The sequence below is a fragment of the Ceratotherium simum genome, chromosome 3, assembly GCF_057802395.1.
Source record: "Ceratotherium simum simum isolate JZ-2026a chromosome 3, ASM5780239v1, whole genome shotgun sequence".
Lineage (NCBI taxonomy): Eukaryota > Metazoa > Chordata > Mammalia > Perissodactyla > Rhinocerotidae > Ceratotherium > Ceratotherium simum.
The window spans coordinates 39,399,078-39,412,488 of record NC_141902.1 but is presented as its reverse complement, the minus strand read 5'-3'; the positions used below and the strand labels follow the sequence as shown (position 1 = coordinate 39,412,488).

Genomic DNA, 13,411 nt, shown 5'->3' with positions numbered 1-13,411 from the left:
AGGCCTCTGGACCTATTTCCAATATTCCAGATTGATATGTCCTTGCCCAATCTCTTTGTTGATCTCCAGGAACTCTTTTCCCTTGAGGAATTCCCAATTTTGAAAGTTGAGAGCCAGTTCCTGCTTCCTAAAACAAAACATTCACCCTGTCCCAGAAGAAAGCCCCACGTTGCTATTCATTGGGTAAGGCTTCCCTATATTTGGCTGCTCCCTGCCCTGCACGCCACACCCCAGACTTACATCAATGGAGCAGCCCATGAGGGAGCCTCTCTCGATGGCTTTCTTCATGATCTTGTACATGTCACTGGGAGCTTCCTTGATCTCAAAGAACTCTGTCACCCCTCCTGTGAAGTCCTCCATGGCCTCTGTAGTGTTCCCACCTTTCAGGGCTTCATAGGAACCGTGGAGCCTCGGAGAGAGGAAGACCAACCTGGGGTCACAGGGTTCCAGGAAATATGACCCAGGCACCATTGCCACCAGAACTTTACTTGTGGATCCTGTGACGTTCTCTCATCCAATTCTCCAACAACTCTGTAAGCTAATGGGATAGGTACTATGATTCCATTTCTTCACGGTGGAGAAACAGGGCTCCAGAGGCTAAATGACTCACCCAAGGCCACAGAGAGCCAGAAGCACTGGGACCAGAACCTAGCTATTCCCACTTCCTGACAGTTCTCTTTCCACTATACCCTGAACTCTGAGGTGGGGCTCTATTAAAGCCATTAGTAGCTGGGGTGGGGCTTCTAAGTTGAGAGACAACATGGCTTTATTAATATTCTACAACTCATGAGGTTGAGCCAAGCAAGACCCTGGGATCTGAACTCCAGAGATATAATGCTTGGATCTAGGACTTGCAACGCCACCATGAAGGCAGAATTAAAGAGCTCACTCTGGGAAGCTAAAACTAAAGATTTCCTACACGTCTTCATTTTTATTCTTTTCTTTTTCTCGTGAGAAAGATTAGCCCTGAGCTAACATCTGTCGCCAATCCTCCTCTTTTTGCCGAGGAAAACTGGCTCTGGGCAAACATCCGTGCCCATCTTCCTCTACTTTATATGGGATGCTGCCACAGCATGGCTTAACAAGCGGTGCATCAGTGCGCAACTGGGATCTGAACCTGTGAACCCTGGGCCGCTGCAGTGGAGCGCGTGCCCTTAACCACTACGCCACTGGGCCAGCCCCTTCATTTTTATTCTTAAACATAGTGTTTTTAGTTAGAGCCATTGCTCCCTGGACCTGATCTTCTCTGACTTTGGGTCCCAGTTGAACACACACACACATGCACGCACGCATGCATACATGTATGCACACATGTAGACACATGCCTCCTCTTGTGAGTGAGTCCTCGGCTGGATTTTGTAGCCCACCTCCTCACCTCTAGCCCTGCCTCACATTCTAAAGTGTTGCTTTACTTAGCATAAGCCTTCTCCAGCAGAGCACTCCAGAACTCATTGCGGTGGTTGGATTTGGTGAAAACCAGTTGATTGTTGTAAGTTGGCAGGCAGTCATCAATAACCACGTCCACCCAGTCTCCATAGCGCCAGAACTGCACGGAAGCATCAAGCACAGAGTCACATCCTCAGATTACCACTGGGAAGTGTGTCCCTACTTCACATTCCTTAGAGGTCTCTTTGATCCCAAAGCAGTCCCATTTCCTTGGCTCTGCATCTTGGTGCTTATTCATACTAGTCTGGGTTTGGAGTGTGTGAATCTTTCTCTAACTGGACTTTGAGCTCCTTGAAGGCTGGAAGTGACTTACAAACCAGTTTGTCTCTTCTGCAGAGTCCAGCTTAGTACTGGGGATGGTAGGTGCTCCATGAATATCTGAGGATTTGGGATTTTCATTCTCCTGCTCAGTAGGTCTGGGGTGGGGCCTAGATGTCGGTATTCGTAGGAATCTCAGCTGATTCTAATGTGCAGCAGGGTTGAGAACTATTGGTCTAGGGGAAGGTAATGTATTGATTTGTGAATTTCTTGATAACAAACAAGGTAGAAATTGCCGCTGAAGAAGAAGGATTGTCATGGAAGACAAAAGTGACCCAGAGTGTACTCTGGTTGTAGCAGGAACATTGTCCAATAATGTCCATTCTGCATATTGTTCTTTTTTGAACAAATTGCTTTCAGCTGAAGAAAGTCAAATGTAGTATAATTTCCTTCTAATGACATTTTTTTCCCTTATTGATAAGAGTGCAAAAATCTCTCTGATCTTTGTACTCATGGCCCTTTAGATATCAGATCCTTTAAATGTCAGAGGGAAAGTATCAGCTTGATGGCACAGGGCAGAAACAAAATTCAGGGCCTGGCTGGCTTACCCATGCTGGACGGCAGCAGGACACTGACCCTGAACCTGAAGAGAAGACCTTTTCTGGGGCCTTCAGTCCTGGGGTACGAGATCAGCAGGCTCATCAACTGATGATTTGGGTGGGTCTCAGGACATGAGGAGCCTTCAGGGCTGGAGACAGATGGACACTTCGGAACCCCAGTATCTGCTAGATCCCCACACATGGAACTCACTTCAGTTCTGGGCTGGCACCCAGGAATTTGGCTCTATGCCAGGACAATTTGGATCCAGAACATTTCCAATGGTTGAATTGATTCTGGAACCAAAAGATTCATTTCTGGGCCAAACCAGAAACCTGGTCCCCAGATTAACCAGACTTTTCATCCAGGGCCTAGAAGAGGTGAGTGATAGACTTGGTACAGATCTGCCTTAAAGGGAAACAAGTAAACAGGAGCCACAGTTGTGGATGGGGTTTCCTTTACAACCTAAAGGGCCCTACAGATTCCCAGTGCTAATGTCTCAGGGACCTGCTTGGGAAGGGCTGCGGGTAATAACACAGCAGCTGGCCAGCTGGAGAGGCAAAAATAGACCCACACCAGCAAACAGGATGTCTTCCTGCCTTTCTGGGGCAGAACGGAAGGTGTAGGGGGTTGGGGAGGCTGAGATAAACAACCACTTCCTCACAGGCTTGGGGCCTTAGGGGAGTCACTGCCCACAGCCATGGCTGGGAGGGTGGGTGGAACCTTTCTTGGAGCCACTGGGAAGTCAAGGCTAGGAGACCAGTGGTGGGTGGACTGCAGCTGAACTACACTCTGAACTACACTCCCATGACCTCACCTGGAAGTGGAAGATCCCAGCGTAGTTTTCCGTGAAACTCTGATCGTGGGGTATGACTCGGAAAAGCAGGCGCTCGTTCAGGGTCAGGCAAGCAATGGCCGCGAGAAACCAGCAGTCCCCTGCAGGCAAGCATGGGGCACAGGTCACAGGAGGGGCCTGCACCTCGAGGGAAGAAAAAGACCCAATCCCAGCTGGCTGCTCCACTTCTCTGAAGAATGGGGTCCACTTGGCTCACTGTCCTTCTTCCAGATCTGACCTTACAGACAGGTCCACCCAGGGAAGGAGTCTGACAGCAGTCCCTTAACAATGCAATCCACAGGGTAACTTACTCCTTCCTGACTGGTTTTCCTGAAGGCTGTAGGCAATTCCTCCATCTGCAATGTAAGCTCACTTCCTTTTTGGATCTCAATGGAGACAGAGCAGTAGGTCATAATGGGTTGTTCTTCCTAACACTTGTAGGAAATCCACCCTGCCCCATACCTTTGCAATGTGAGTCCATTTCCCCTTCTGACCTCAGCAGAGACTGAGCATCTGAGAGCCATCAGTCAAGCAGATTTGTATTGTAAGGAAAGACAGTTAGACAGCTGCCTTGGAACCAGTCTATAGGGGGCACTGAGACACCGCTGGCAATGGAAGGAGATGGAGACATTTTCTTATTCTCTGAACTTTCTTTCTGGCACGGTACTATATGTAGCTGGAGGCGACATTTTGCTGTGTGTGTGTGTATGTGTGTGTGTGTGTGAGTGTGTGTGAACACCTAAGGGGCAGCCTGGTACCCTGACAGTCACAGAACTGCCTTCTAAGGTGGATGGGTTAAGCTATGCAGGGCCTTTGTTTTGCTGTGCGGGATGTGATAGCATCCTTGAGTCTGCAGAGGGGAGGCTGAGAGCTGCCAGCAGCCCCCTCCTCCCGGCCCCCCTGTAGCAGCCAGCCTCTCCTTTGAAAGAGTGTATTGGTTCCAAGCTCCGGATTATTGGCTTGCCCAGGGCTCTGCCGGCAGCCTTCCTTCCCGTGCAGGAACCCAGATACCCAAAACCTCCTCAGCCTCTCTTTCTGGGGCCAAATAAGCCTAATTCCTTTCATTTAGTTTTGGGTGCCCTTTCCCCTCAAGCCCTTCACAGAGCTTTCCCGCAGTCCACACCCAGGATAATACTTCCTGAACACGATGCCCAGAGAGAGGAAGGTCTGATGGAACAGAGAGCTAACTACAGACAGAAAATCAGATGCTCATCCACATGGCAAATGTCTTTGCTGAAAGACTCCTTTAATGTGGAGCTCTTCTGGGGCAATTTAAACAAGAGTTCGAGGTAAAAGCACTCTTTTCAGTACTGCATTTTGTGTGTGTTCATGGATGCTACGTGCCTGAGGGACATGCGTGATACACAGACAGTTTCAGAGCTGTCTTCTAAGGAGGATGGGTACAGTGAAAACAGAGCTTTTGTCTTGCTGAGTGGGGTGGTTAGTGTCCTCGAGACTCTAGAGGGAGGCTGCGGAATGAAGCACACCTCCCGTGACACAAGACAAAGAACTGATGAGAAATGTGGGAGGAAGCGAAATTAAATGAAGCAATCACCAGCAGATAGATAAATGAGCATAAAGTAATGTTATAAAAACCTCCTCCCAAAAGTCATTCAAAGCAAAAACAGACTATTTTCCCTTTACTTCTGTAAAGGGATCACATCTTTTAATCACCCCTTGATTGTCAGGCTGGATATGACCCGAGGGGCACTCCTACCTAGATCTCCTTGACAGATGTCGGTTCTGTTGGCTCCACCAATAATAAATCGGGGATTCTTGCAAATTTCCTGTGAAACAAAAAGGAAATAATAATAGTAGTAGTAGCTATTATTTATTGAGGTCCATATGTAGTCCTGGCATCACGTATAGGAGTTTTACACATACCACTCATTTAAGCTTCCAAAAACAGCCTGTGAATTGGATGCTATCATTCTTATTTTTCAGATAAGGAAACCGAGGCTCTGAGAGGTTAAGAAACTGGCCCAAGGACACACAGCTAGTAAGTGGTAAAAGCGAGAAGCGTGCCTCCTTTTCTCATTGTTCCACACCGCCCCCTCACACTGTCATGCTGTCTGAGTGAGGATGCGCCTTGAGAGTTGGGGTGGTGTCATTACTGTCACAGCTTTGGCAAAGGGACAATAGAAAGCATCACTCTAGCTTTTTTCTTTTCTGTGCCAGGAAAAGAGGTCCAGGAGGGAAAATAAGGATCTTTCTTCCCAAGATGTGGCAACATAGACATTTAGAGTCAGCGTATATCCCAGGGTCCACAGGACTTGAGAGCTGGGGAGAGCAGAGAGGAAATTTTGGTGTGGGCCTCGCCGGCCTCCCCATCTTGGGAGGTGCGTTTCTTGATTTGAGCTAACCCAGTAGGGCACCCCTGGCCCAGCAGTTCTCAAGTCGGGGTCCTACCGATGATGTGCAGCCCAACAGAGGCCAGCAGAGGGTGCTCTTGGTTTTGTTTGGATGTCTTATGCTTCGTTTTTTTAACTTTCTAAATTTTGAAATAGTTATAGATTCTGTGTTTTGGTTTTAACCCCATTCTTCACAGCTTCAAGGAGACTTGCTCTCCCTGTGGCACAATTGTCTCTCTCTCTCTTTCTCTCTGTCTCCCCCTGCTGCCCCCCCCATCACTACAACCTGGTACACCCAAGTGAGCCTTGGCTCCCTGCTCTCAGTGATCTATCCCTCCTGCTAGATGGAAAGCCTTGCTTAGACCACACCATGCACACCTCCCCTCTGAAACTCTTAATACAATGAAAGGATAAACCAAAAACAATAGTTTTTGAGAAGGTTACCTATAGGAGAAAGAAAGGAATAAGGTGGTGGGAATAGTTATGGAAGTAAAACTCTGAATATAACTCTTTGGAAATAGTTTTGACTTAGGAGCCATGTAAATTTTTCCAGAATTAAAAGCCAAAATTAAAGAAAAGATAGTTTTAAAAAGCAATCTGTAAAAGCTGAAAGCAAACTGATGCCAAGGAAGTTGCCTATTTATAGTTGGCGGCATGACCACACATATAAAAAGAATGATTTCAAGTGACTTAAAATATAGCATTTTGACTGTTTACCCCCTTTGGGATATATCTTAAGGTCAAAAATCAAAACAATAAAGAAATATGAACCATAAGACATAATAATAATATATACTGTTATTATTTTAAAACTTTGACATGTATACTGTAGAATAAAGGAAATAAGAATTTACATTAATGGCATTAGGAACTAAGTTTCTTTTAGTATAAAAGAAAACATGTAACACTATAAAACTGAATAAGTTAAGTAACAACCTTGCAATGTTAAAGTTGAATTAGATATATAACTAAATTTATTTTTGTTTCTCTAAAAATATATTTCCTATCTCTCTGCACTAAAAGAAAAACTAGAAGCAATAACAATCTTGTAATAAAGAGAACATCAACATCCAGATTGTGGTCTTCAAAAACCATTTCCCAGGGGCCAGCCTGGTGGTGGAGTGGTTAAATTCACGTGCTCTGCTTTCGCAGCCTGAGGTTCATGGGTTCGGATCCTGGGCACGGACTTATACCACTCATCAAGCGATGCTGTGGCGGCGACCCACATACAAAATAGAGGAAGATTGGCACAGATGTTAGCTCAGGGACAATCTTCCTCAGCAAAAATAACCCAACAAAACCCATTTCCCATTAAGAAAATGTAAAACTCATTATTCCAAACAAGACTCCTTCCTCTTAAAAAACAAAGGAGCCAATTAAGGTATAGTGGACATACATTATTTTTGTCTCCCCAGTGTTTTGCCTCCTTAAAATACATTCCCCCTTCTCCTGGGATTATACGTCGATTTTCCACTGGGGAGCAACCCCACTGTCAGCCCATGTCATTCTGGTGGGTTTCCCCCTTCACTCAGCTCCAGACATATAGTAGGGGCGAGTACTTGGTTTAGGATGGGCACATGACCAAATCTGGGCCGATAAGGTATGGGCCAAGACTTTCATTGTAACTATTGAGAAAGAAATACATTCTTCTGCTGGAGTTGCTAAGCTGGTAGAGTGTCAGCCTGAAGCTGCCAGTGGCATCTTTGCCCCATTATGACATTAGCCTGCTTGAGAATAAAGCCAGCTAGAGGAAACAGACAAGGCAGTGGGGGGAGGCAGAGAGGAGGGAGGTGATAGATAATAATGTCTTGATGACATGGTTTGAGGGCTGGATTCAGTGTGCCTAAATCCAACATCACCCTTGAGCATTCAAGTTATATAAGCTTTTATTGGTTTAAGCTAGTTTGATTTGGCCTCTGTTACTTACCAGCTGAGACACTTGACTGCTGTATGTTCTGCCCCTGTTATAAGGAATATATTATAGAGTGATTCAAATACTAGAATTTTGGCTACATTTTTTAGCTCTCACAGGTATAGCTTCCTCTCCTTGGATCTATAAGTTCAGAAGCACTCCTCATCCTCCCACCTCCCACCAACTCCAGGGCTGACTACTTGGGAACTAATTTTTGAGAAGGTTACCTATAGGAGGAAGAAAGGAATAAGGTGGTGGGAATAGGGATGGAAGTAAAACTCTGAATATAACTCTTTGGAAATAGTTTTGATATCTACACGGATATCTCTTCCATCTGTTTGAGGTCCAGGTATTTGAATGGAGTCACACTTTTTGCAGTAGTAGAGAATCTTCAATATACCGTGTTTACCTTCAACACACTTCTAAATAACACATGGGCCAAAGAAGGAGTTTCAAGAGAAGTTTAAAAATATTATGAACTAAGTGAAAATGAAAATATGATATCAAAGTATGTGGGATGCAGTGAAAGCAGGGCTTAGAGGGAAATTTATAGCATTAAATGCATATATTAGAAAAGAAGAAAGATCTAATATCAATAACAATATTCTACCTCAGGATACTAGAGAAAGAAGAAAAATATAAGCCCAAAGCAAGCAGAAGAAAAAAATAATAAAAAATTAGAGCAGAATCGATGAAATTGAAAACAGCAAAACAATAGAGAAAATCAATAAAACCAAAAACTGGTTCTTTGAAAAGGTCAATAAAATTAATAAACCCCTAACCATGCTAACCAAGAAAAAAAGAGAGAGAAGATACAAATTACCAATGTCAAAAATGAAGGAGGGCCGGCCCCGTGGTTTAGCGGTTAAGTGCGCGCGCTCCGCTACTGGCAGCCCGGGTTCGGATCCTGGGCACGCACCCGTGCACCGCTTCTCTGACCATGCTGAGGCCGCGTCCCACATACAGCAACTAGAAGGATGTGCAACTATGACATACAACTATCTACTGGGGCTTTGGGGAAAAAAAAAAAGGAGGAGGATTGGCAATAGATGTTAGCTCAGAGCCCGTCTTCCTCAGCAAAAAGAGGAGGATTAGCATGGATGTTAGCTCAGGGCTGATTTTCCTCACCAAAAAAAAAAAAAATGAAGGAGAGGTCATTACTACTGATCCCATGAACATTAAAAGGATAATAAAGGAATACTACATATAGCTCTATGCCCACAAATTTGATAACTTAGATAAAGATGGACTAATTTCTTGAAAGACACAGGCCACCAAAACCCACACAAGGAGAAATAGATTATCTGAATATGGCTATACCTATTAAAGAAATTTGATCAATAATTAATAACCCTCCAAAAAAGAAAGCACCAGATCCAGGTGATTTTACTGGCGAATTCTACTAAACATTCAAGGAAGAAATGATACTGATTCTCTACATTGTCTTCCAGAAAATAAAAGCAGAGGGGGCCGGCCCCGTGGCTTAGCAGTTAAGTGCGCACGCTCCGCTGCTGGTGGCCCGGGTTCGGATCCTGGGCGCGCACCGATGCACCGCTTCTCTGGCCATGCTGAGGTCGCATCCCACATACAGCAACTAGAAGGATGTGCAACTATGACATACAACTATCTACTGGGGCTTTGGGGGAAAAAAAAATAATAAAAAAAAAGAAGCAGAGGGAACACTGCTTAACTCATTCTATGAGTCCAGCATACCCAAACCAGAAAAAGACATTGCAAGAAAGGACAACTACAGACCAATATCTGTTTTTTTTTTTTTTTTTTTTAAAGATTTTATTTATTTATTTATTTATTTTCCCCCCAAAGCCCCAGTAGATAGTTGTATGTCATAGCTGCACATCCTTCTAGTTGATGTGTGTGGGACACGGCCTCAGCATGGCCAGAGAAGCGGTGTGTCAGTGCGTGCCCGGGATCCGAACCCGGGCCGCCAGCAGCGGAGCGCGAGCACCCAACTGCTAAGCCACGGGGCCGGCCCCTAGACCAATATCTGTTATGAACATAGAAACAAAATCCTCAACAAAATATTAGCAATTCAAATACAACAATGTATAAATGGAATTATACACCATAGCCAAAGTTGATTTATTTCATGTATGCAAGGCTGGTTCAACATTTGAAAATCAATCAGTGTAATCCACCACAACAGGCTAAAAAGAAAAATCATATGATCATATTAATTGATACAGAAAAAGCATTTGACAAAATCCAGCACCCATTCATGATAAAAACTCCTAGGAATAGAGGGGAATGTCCTCAACTTAGGACATTCACTTTTTAAAAGAACTGCAACTATCTTCATATTTAATGGTGAGAAACTAGATGTTTTCCCCCTAAGATCAGGAACAAGTCAAAATGTCTCCTCTTACCAGTTTTATTCAACATCATACTAGAAGTCTTAGCTAATGCAATAAAACAAGAAAAGAAAATGAAAGTTATAAAGGTTGGAAAAGAAGAGATAAACTGTCTTTATTCACAGATGACGTGATTGTGTTGAAAACCCCAACAAATGACAAAAAGAAAAAAAACCCTCCTGGAACTAATAAGCAAGTATAGCATGGTTGCAAGATAGAAGGTTAGAATATATAAGTCAGTTGCTTTTCTATATACCAGCAATGAACAACTGGAATTTGACATTTAAAAAAATTCCATTTACAATAACACACACACACACACACACACACACACACAGAAATACTTTGGTATAAGTCCGTAAGAACTCATATTCCACTTATTGTAGATACAGATAGTTACATATAGAAATATTTATAGATATGTATACATACACATATGTATAATACAAGGATTAGCCCACACATATATTTCCTTTGTCTATCAGCTGAGAGGGACAATGACAATGACACCCCAGTAGCAATGAGCACACTTGGCACCCTGATCTTGGTTTTTAACACTATTTTCCAATAAAAGGTACCAGGGCTCCGTGGGGAAATGGTTGCTTCTAGGACTGGGGGAGGAAATATACAAATGAGCCTGGAGCATCTTGTAGTGCCAAAAAGTAAGAAAGTGCTCAAAGAAAAAAACCCCCACAATAATAAGGGTATGTCCAATGGACACAGGAGCCAACTGAAAGAACTCCCAATGGCTAACGGTGGAAAGATCTGAGCAACAAAATAAATAAAGTAGTATTGCATTTTAATGCAAAATACAAAATAAATATCCATGAGTCCACATTGATATAAGTAAGTGTTTGAAAAAACAAACAAATAGAGAGAATAGACAAAGCTCCCATGCAGAATTCCCAAGACTTGATGTAGATACTCTGCCCTCAGGGAGGTAAAATCTAACTCCCCACTCCTCCTTAAATTTGGGCTTATGTGTGGTAACTTGCTTCCAAAGAAGGAAAAGGGGGGAAAAGTAACTTTACAGTAGAGAAAACTGACATACACTACTTCAGCCAGGTTCTCAAGGTCAACACTACTTCAGCCAGGTTCTCAAGGTCAACACTACTTCAGCCAGGTTCTCAAGGTCAACACTACTTCAGCCAGGTTCTCAAGGTCAACAATGATCAGACATGTTGCTAGTCTCTACCCTTGATATATAATGTGATGAAAATGGCACTTTACCTCTGTGATCTTGCTCCCCAAAACCTATAAGCCCACTCTAATCAGGAGAAAACTAGCAGAAAATTGTTCAATTGAGGAATATTATACAAAATTCCTGACTAGTACTCAAAACTATCAAGATCATCAGAAACAAGCAAAGTCTGAGAAACTGTCACAGCCAAGAGGAGGTTAAAGAGATGTTACTACTAAATGTAGTGTCATATCCTAGGTGGAATCTTGAAACAGAAAAAGGATATTAGGTAAAAACTAACAAAATCACGGGCTGGCCCCGTGGCTTAGCAGTTAAGTGCTCGCGCTCCGATACTGGCGGCCCAGGTTCAGATCCCGGGCACGCACCGACACACCGCTTCTCCGGCCATGCTGAGGCCGTGTCCCACATACAGCAACTAGAAGGATGTGCAGCTATGACGTACAACTATCTACTGGGGCTTTGGGGGAAAAAGAAAATTAAAAAAAAAAAAACTAACGAAATCTGAATAAAGTATGGATTTACTTCAGTTAATAATAATGTATCAATTTTGGTTGACTAATTGTAACAAACGTACCAGAGTAATGTAAGATGTTAATAACGGAAAACTGGGTGCAAGGTGTATGAGAACTCTTTGTACTGGCTTCACAATTTTTCTGTAAATCTGAAACTGTTCTAAAATTAAAAGTTTATTTAAAAAACCGAACTAATTCAAATATTTTTTCATGCAATCCAGTGGATCATCTTGCAGACCCACTAGGTTGCAGACATGCCGCCTTGGAGCTCCCTGGTTTAGAGAGTTCCTTGCCTGCTCTAAATGCAGTGACCCTTTGGGGTTGTAAGTGCCTCCATGCAGGGAGAAGTGCTTTGACCTATTCCACTAAAATAAATGGACTCCTAAGTTGCGCAGTAAGGTATCCTTGAGCAAACTGTTTCACCCTGTAAGGAGTCTGGCTGGTCAGCATGGACTTTTCTGTTTAAACAGAAGTGACACATCACTGATAGCCAGCCTTAGGCGAAAGGTTGAGAAGGCAAGTCTTTAGCCTCCCGCAGCCCCCTATTAACTGTTCATGACCTTCCATGGAACTGTCCTTGAAATCGTGACCCTTAGGACTCTGAACCACACCACTGTCCCACCCCCAGAATACCTGCTCTCAAGAAGAACCGTGAGGATCACTTATAGCTTACTATTTTACTATGAATTTGTCAGTGCATTAGCTCTCTTAAAAATATTTACAGTTTCAGGGACCTATAAAGTATTATAAGAATCTCTAGTTCAGGGGTAGAAAATAACATCCTCCTTCAGGAGGAAGCCAGGAAGGTATTTTGGGGGCACATGAGTAGGAGAACCTAGATAAGCCATTTGCTCAGAGCAGATCCTTGGCCTTAGGCTCTGGACCACTTGACCTCCTATCCCCAGGAGCTGTCTCTTGAAACTCTGTCCCTCCTATCCCTACCTTTGGCCTTTTCCACATGATGGCCTTCATCTTGGTTTTCTGGCTCAGCTCACGGGAACCCAGGGCCTGAACACCTGCTGGGAACACATGGTCTTCGAAGAGGCACTTCTGAGCCAGGCACCATTGTTTGAGAACAACAAAATCCTGCCCCTCAAACTTGAGGGGCTGTGTGATGGTGCCTTCCCTGTTTCTCCTGTCCCTCTCCCGGATCACACGGTCACAGAAGAATCCTGGCAGCAGGTAGGGCATGGTGACCGCTCAGGTAGTAGAGCTGGTCCTTCACTGCAGCCTCTCTCCCACTGTGCCCTCAGTCCGGGACTAATCCTCCTGTGACTGGACCGGAGTCTGTGCAGCTCCTCCACCCTCAGCAGCGCCATGCAAATGAACACAGTCCAGGGAAAGGCCGTGATCAGAGTCAGCAGCTTTGGCTGGAGGCCCCTGAGCCCACGGTCAAGGGGCAACACCAGGCCAGTCTGAGAGGGAGCCCATGAGGGGAACGAGAGAGCCAGAACAGGCCCCAAAGACCTGTAGACCTTCAGGGTACATCCATCAGCCTTGCTGGGATTCTTTCTTTAAAAAGAGAAAATATAGTTACAGACAGACTTACCCTGCCTCAGCAAAAGGCATTCATGCCTTTGACACTGGCAGCCAGTGGGATATAGCATGGGGCCTTCAAAACATGCTGTATACACTAATCCTATACAGGCTGCTGAATGCATAGAAGGAATCTGCTCCAAGCCATTGTCTGAGGTTAATGAAGCCTTCATTCTCCTGATGTCTCTACCCCATCCCCCCAAACACCTTGACTGGCCGATTGGGGACTCTAGTCTGTGGGAGGGACCCAGAGGATAGGTAACTCGACCTCAAGTGCAAGTCCATGTTAGAGTGGTCCCCAGGGGCAGTGAACAGACATCACACTCGCAAATTCAGGACCTTCAGGCAGAGAATGTGGTGGGTGGGGAAAGAGGATAAATGTGTGTCAGAATTT

The 13,411-nt window shown here is 44.4% G+C and overlaps 1 protein-coding gene across 4 annotated transcripts in view; it reads right to left on the bottom strand.

Moving 5' to 3' along the window:
* The window catches only part of CAPN3 (calpain 3), a 45,022-nt gene that overhangs the window by 19,332 nt on the left and 12,279 nt on the right, over positions 1–13,411 (bottom strand). For all 4 annotated transcript variants that reach the window (XM_004421462.3, XM_087425878.1, XM_087425868.1 and 1 more), the window contains exons 2-5: positions 4,854–4,923; positions 3,119–3,237; positions 1,413–1,546; positions 241–409 (exon numbers count right to left, since the gene is read on the bottom strand). In XM_004421462.3, coding sequence (XP_004421519.1) covers positions 241–409; positions 1,413–1,546; positions 3,119–3,237; positions 4,854–4,923 — 492 coding nt within the window. The remainder of the gene's footprint in view (positions 1–240; positions 410–1,412; positions 1,547–3,118; positions 3,238–4,853; positions 4,924–13,411) is intronic.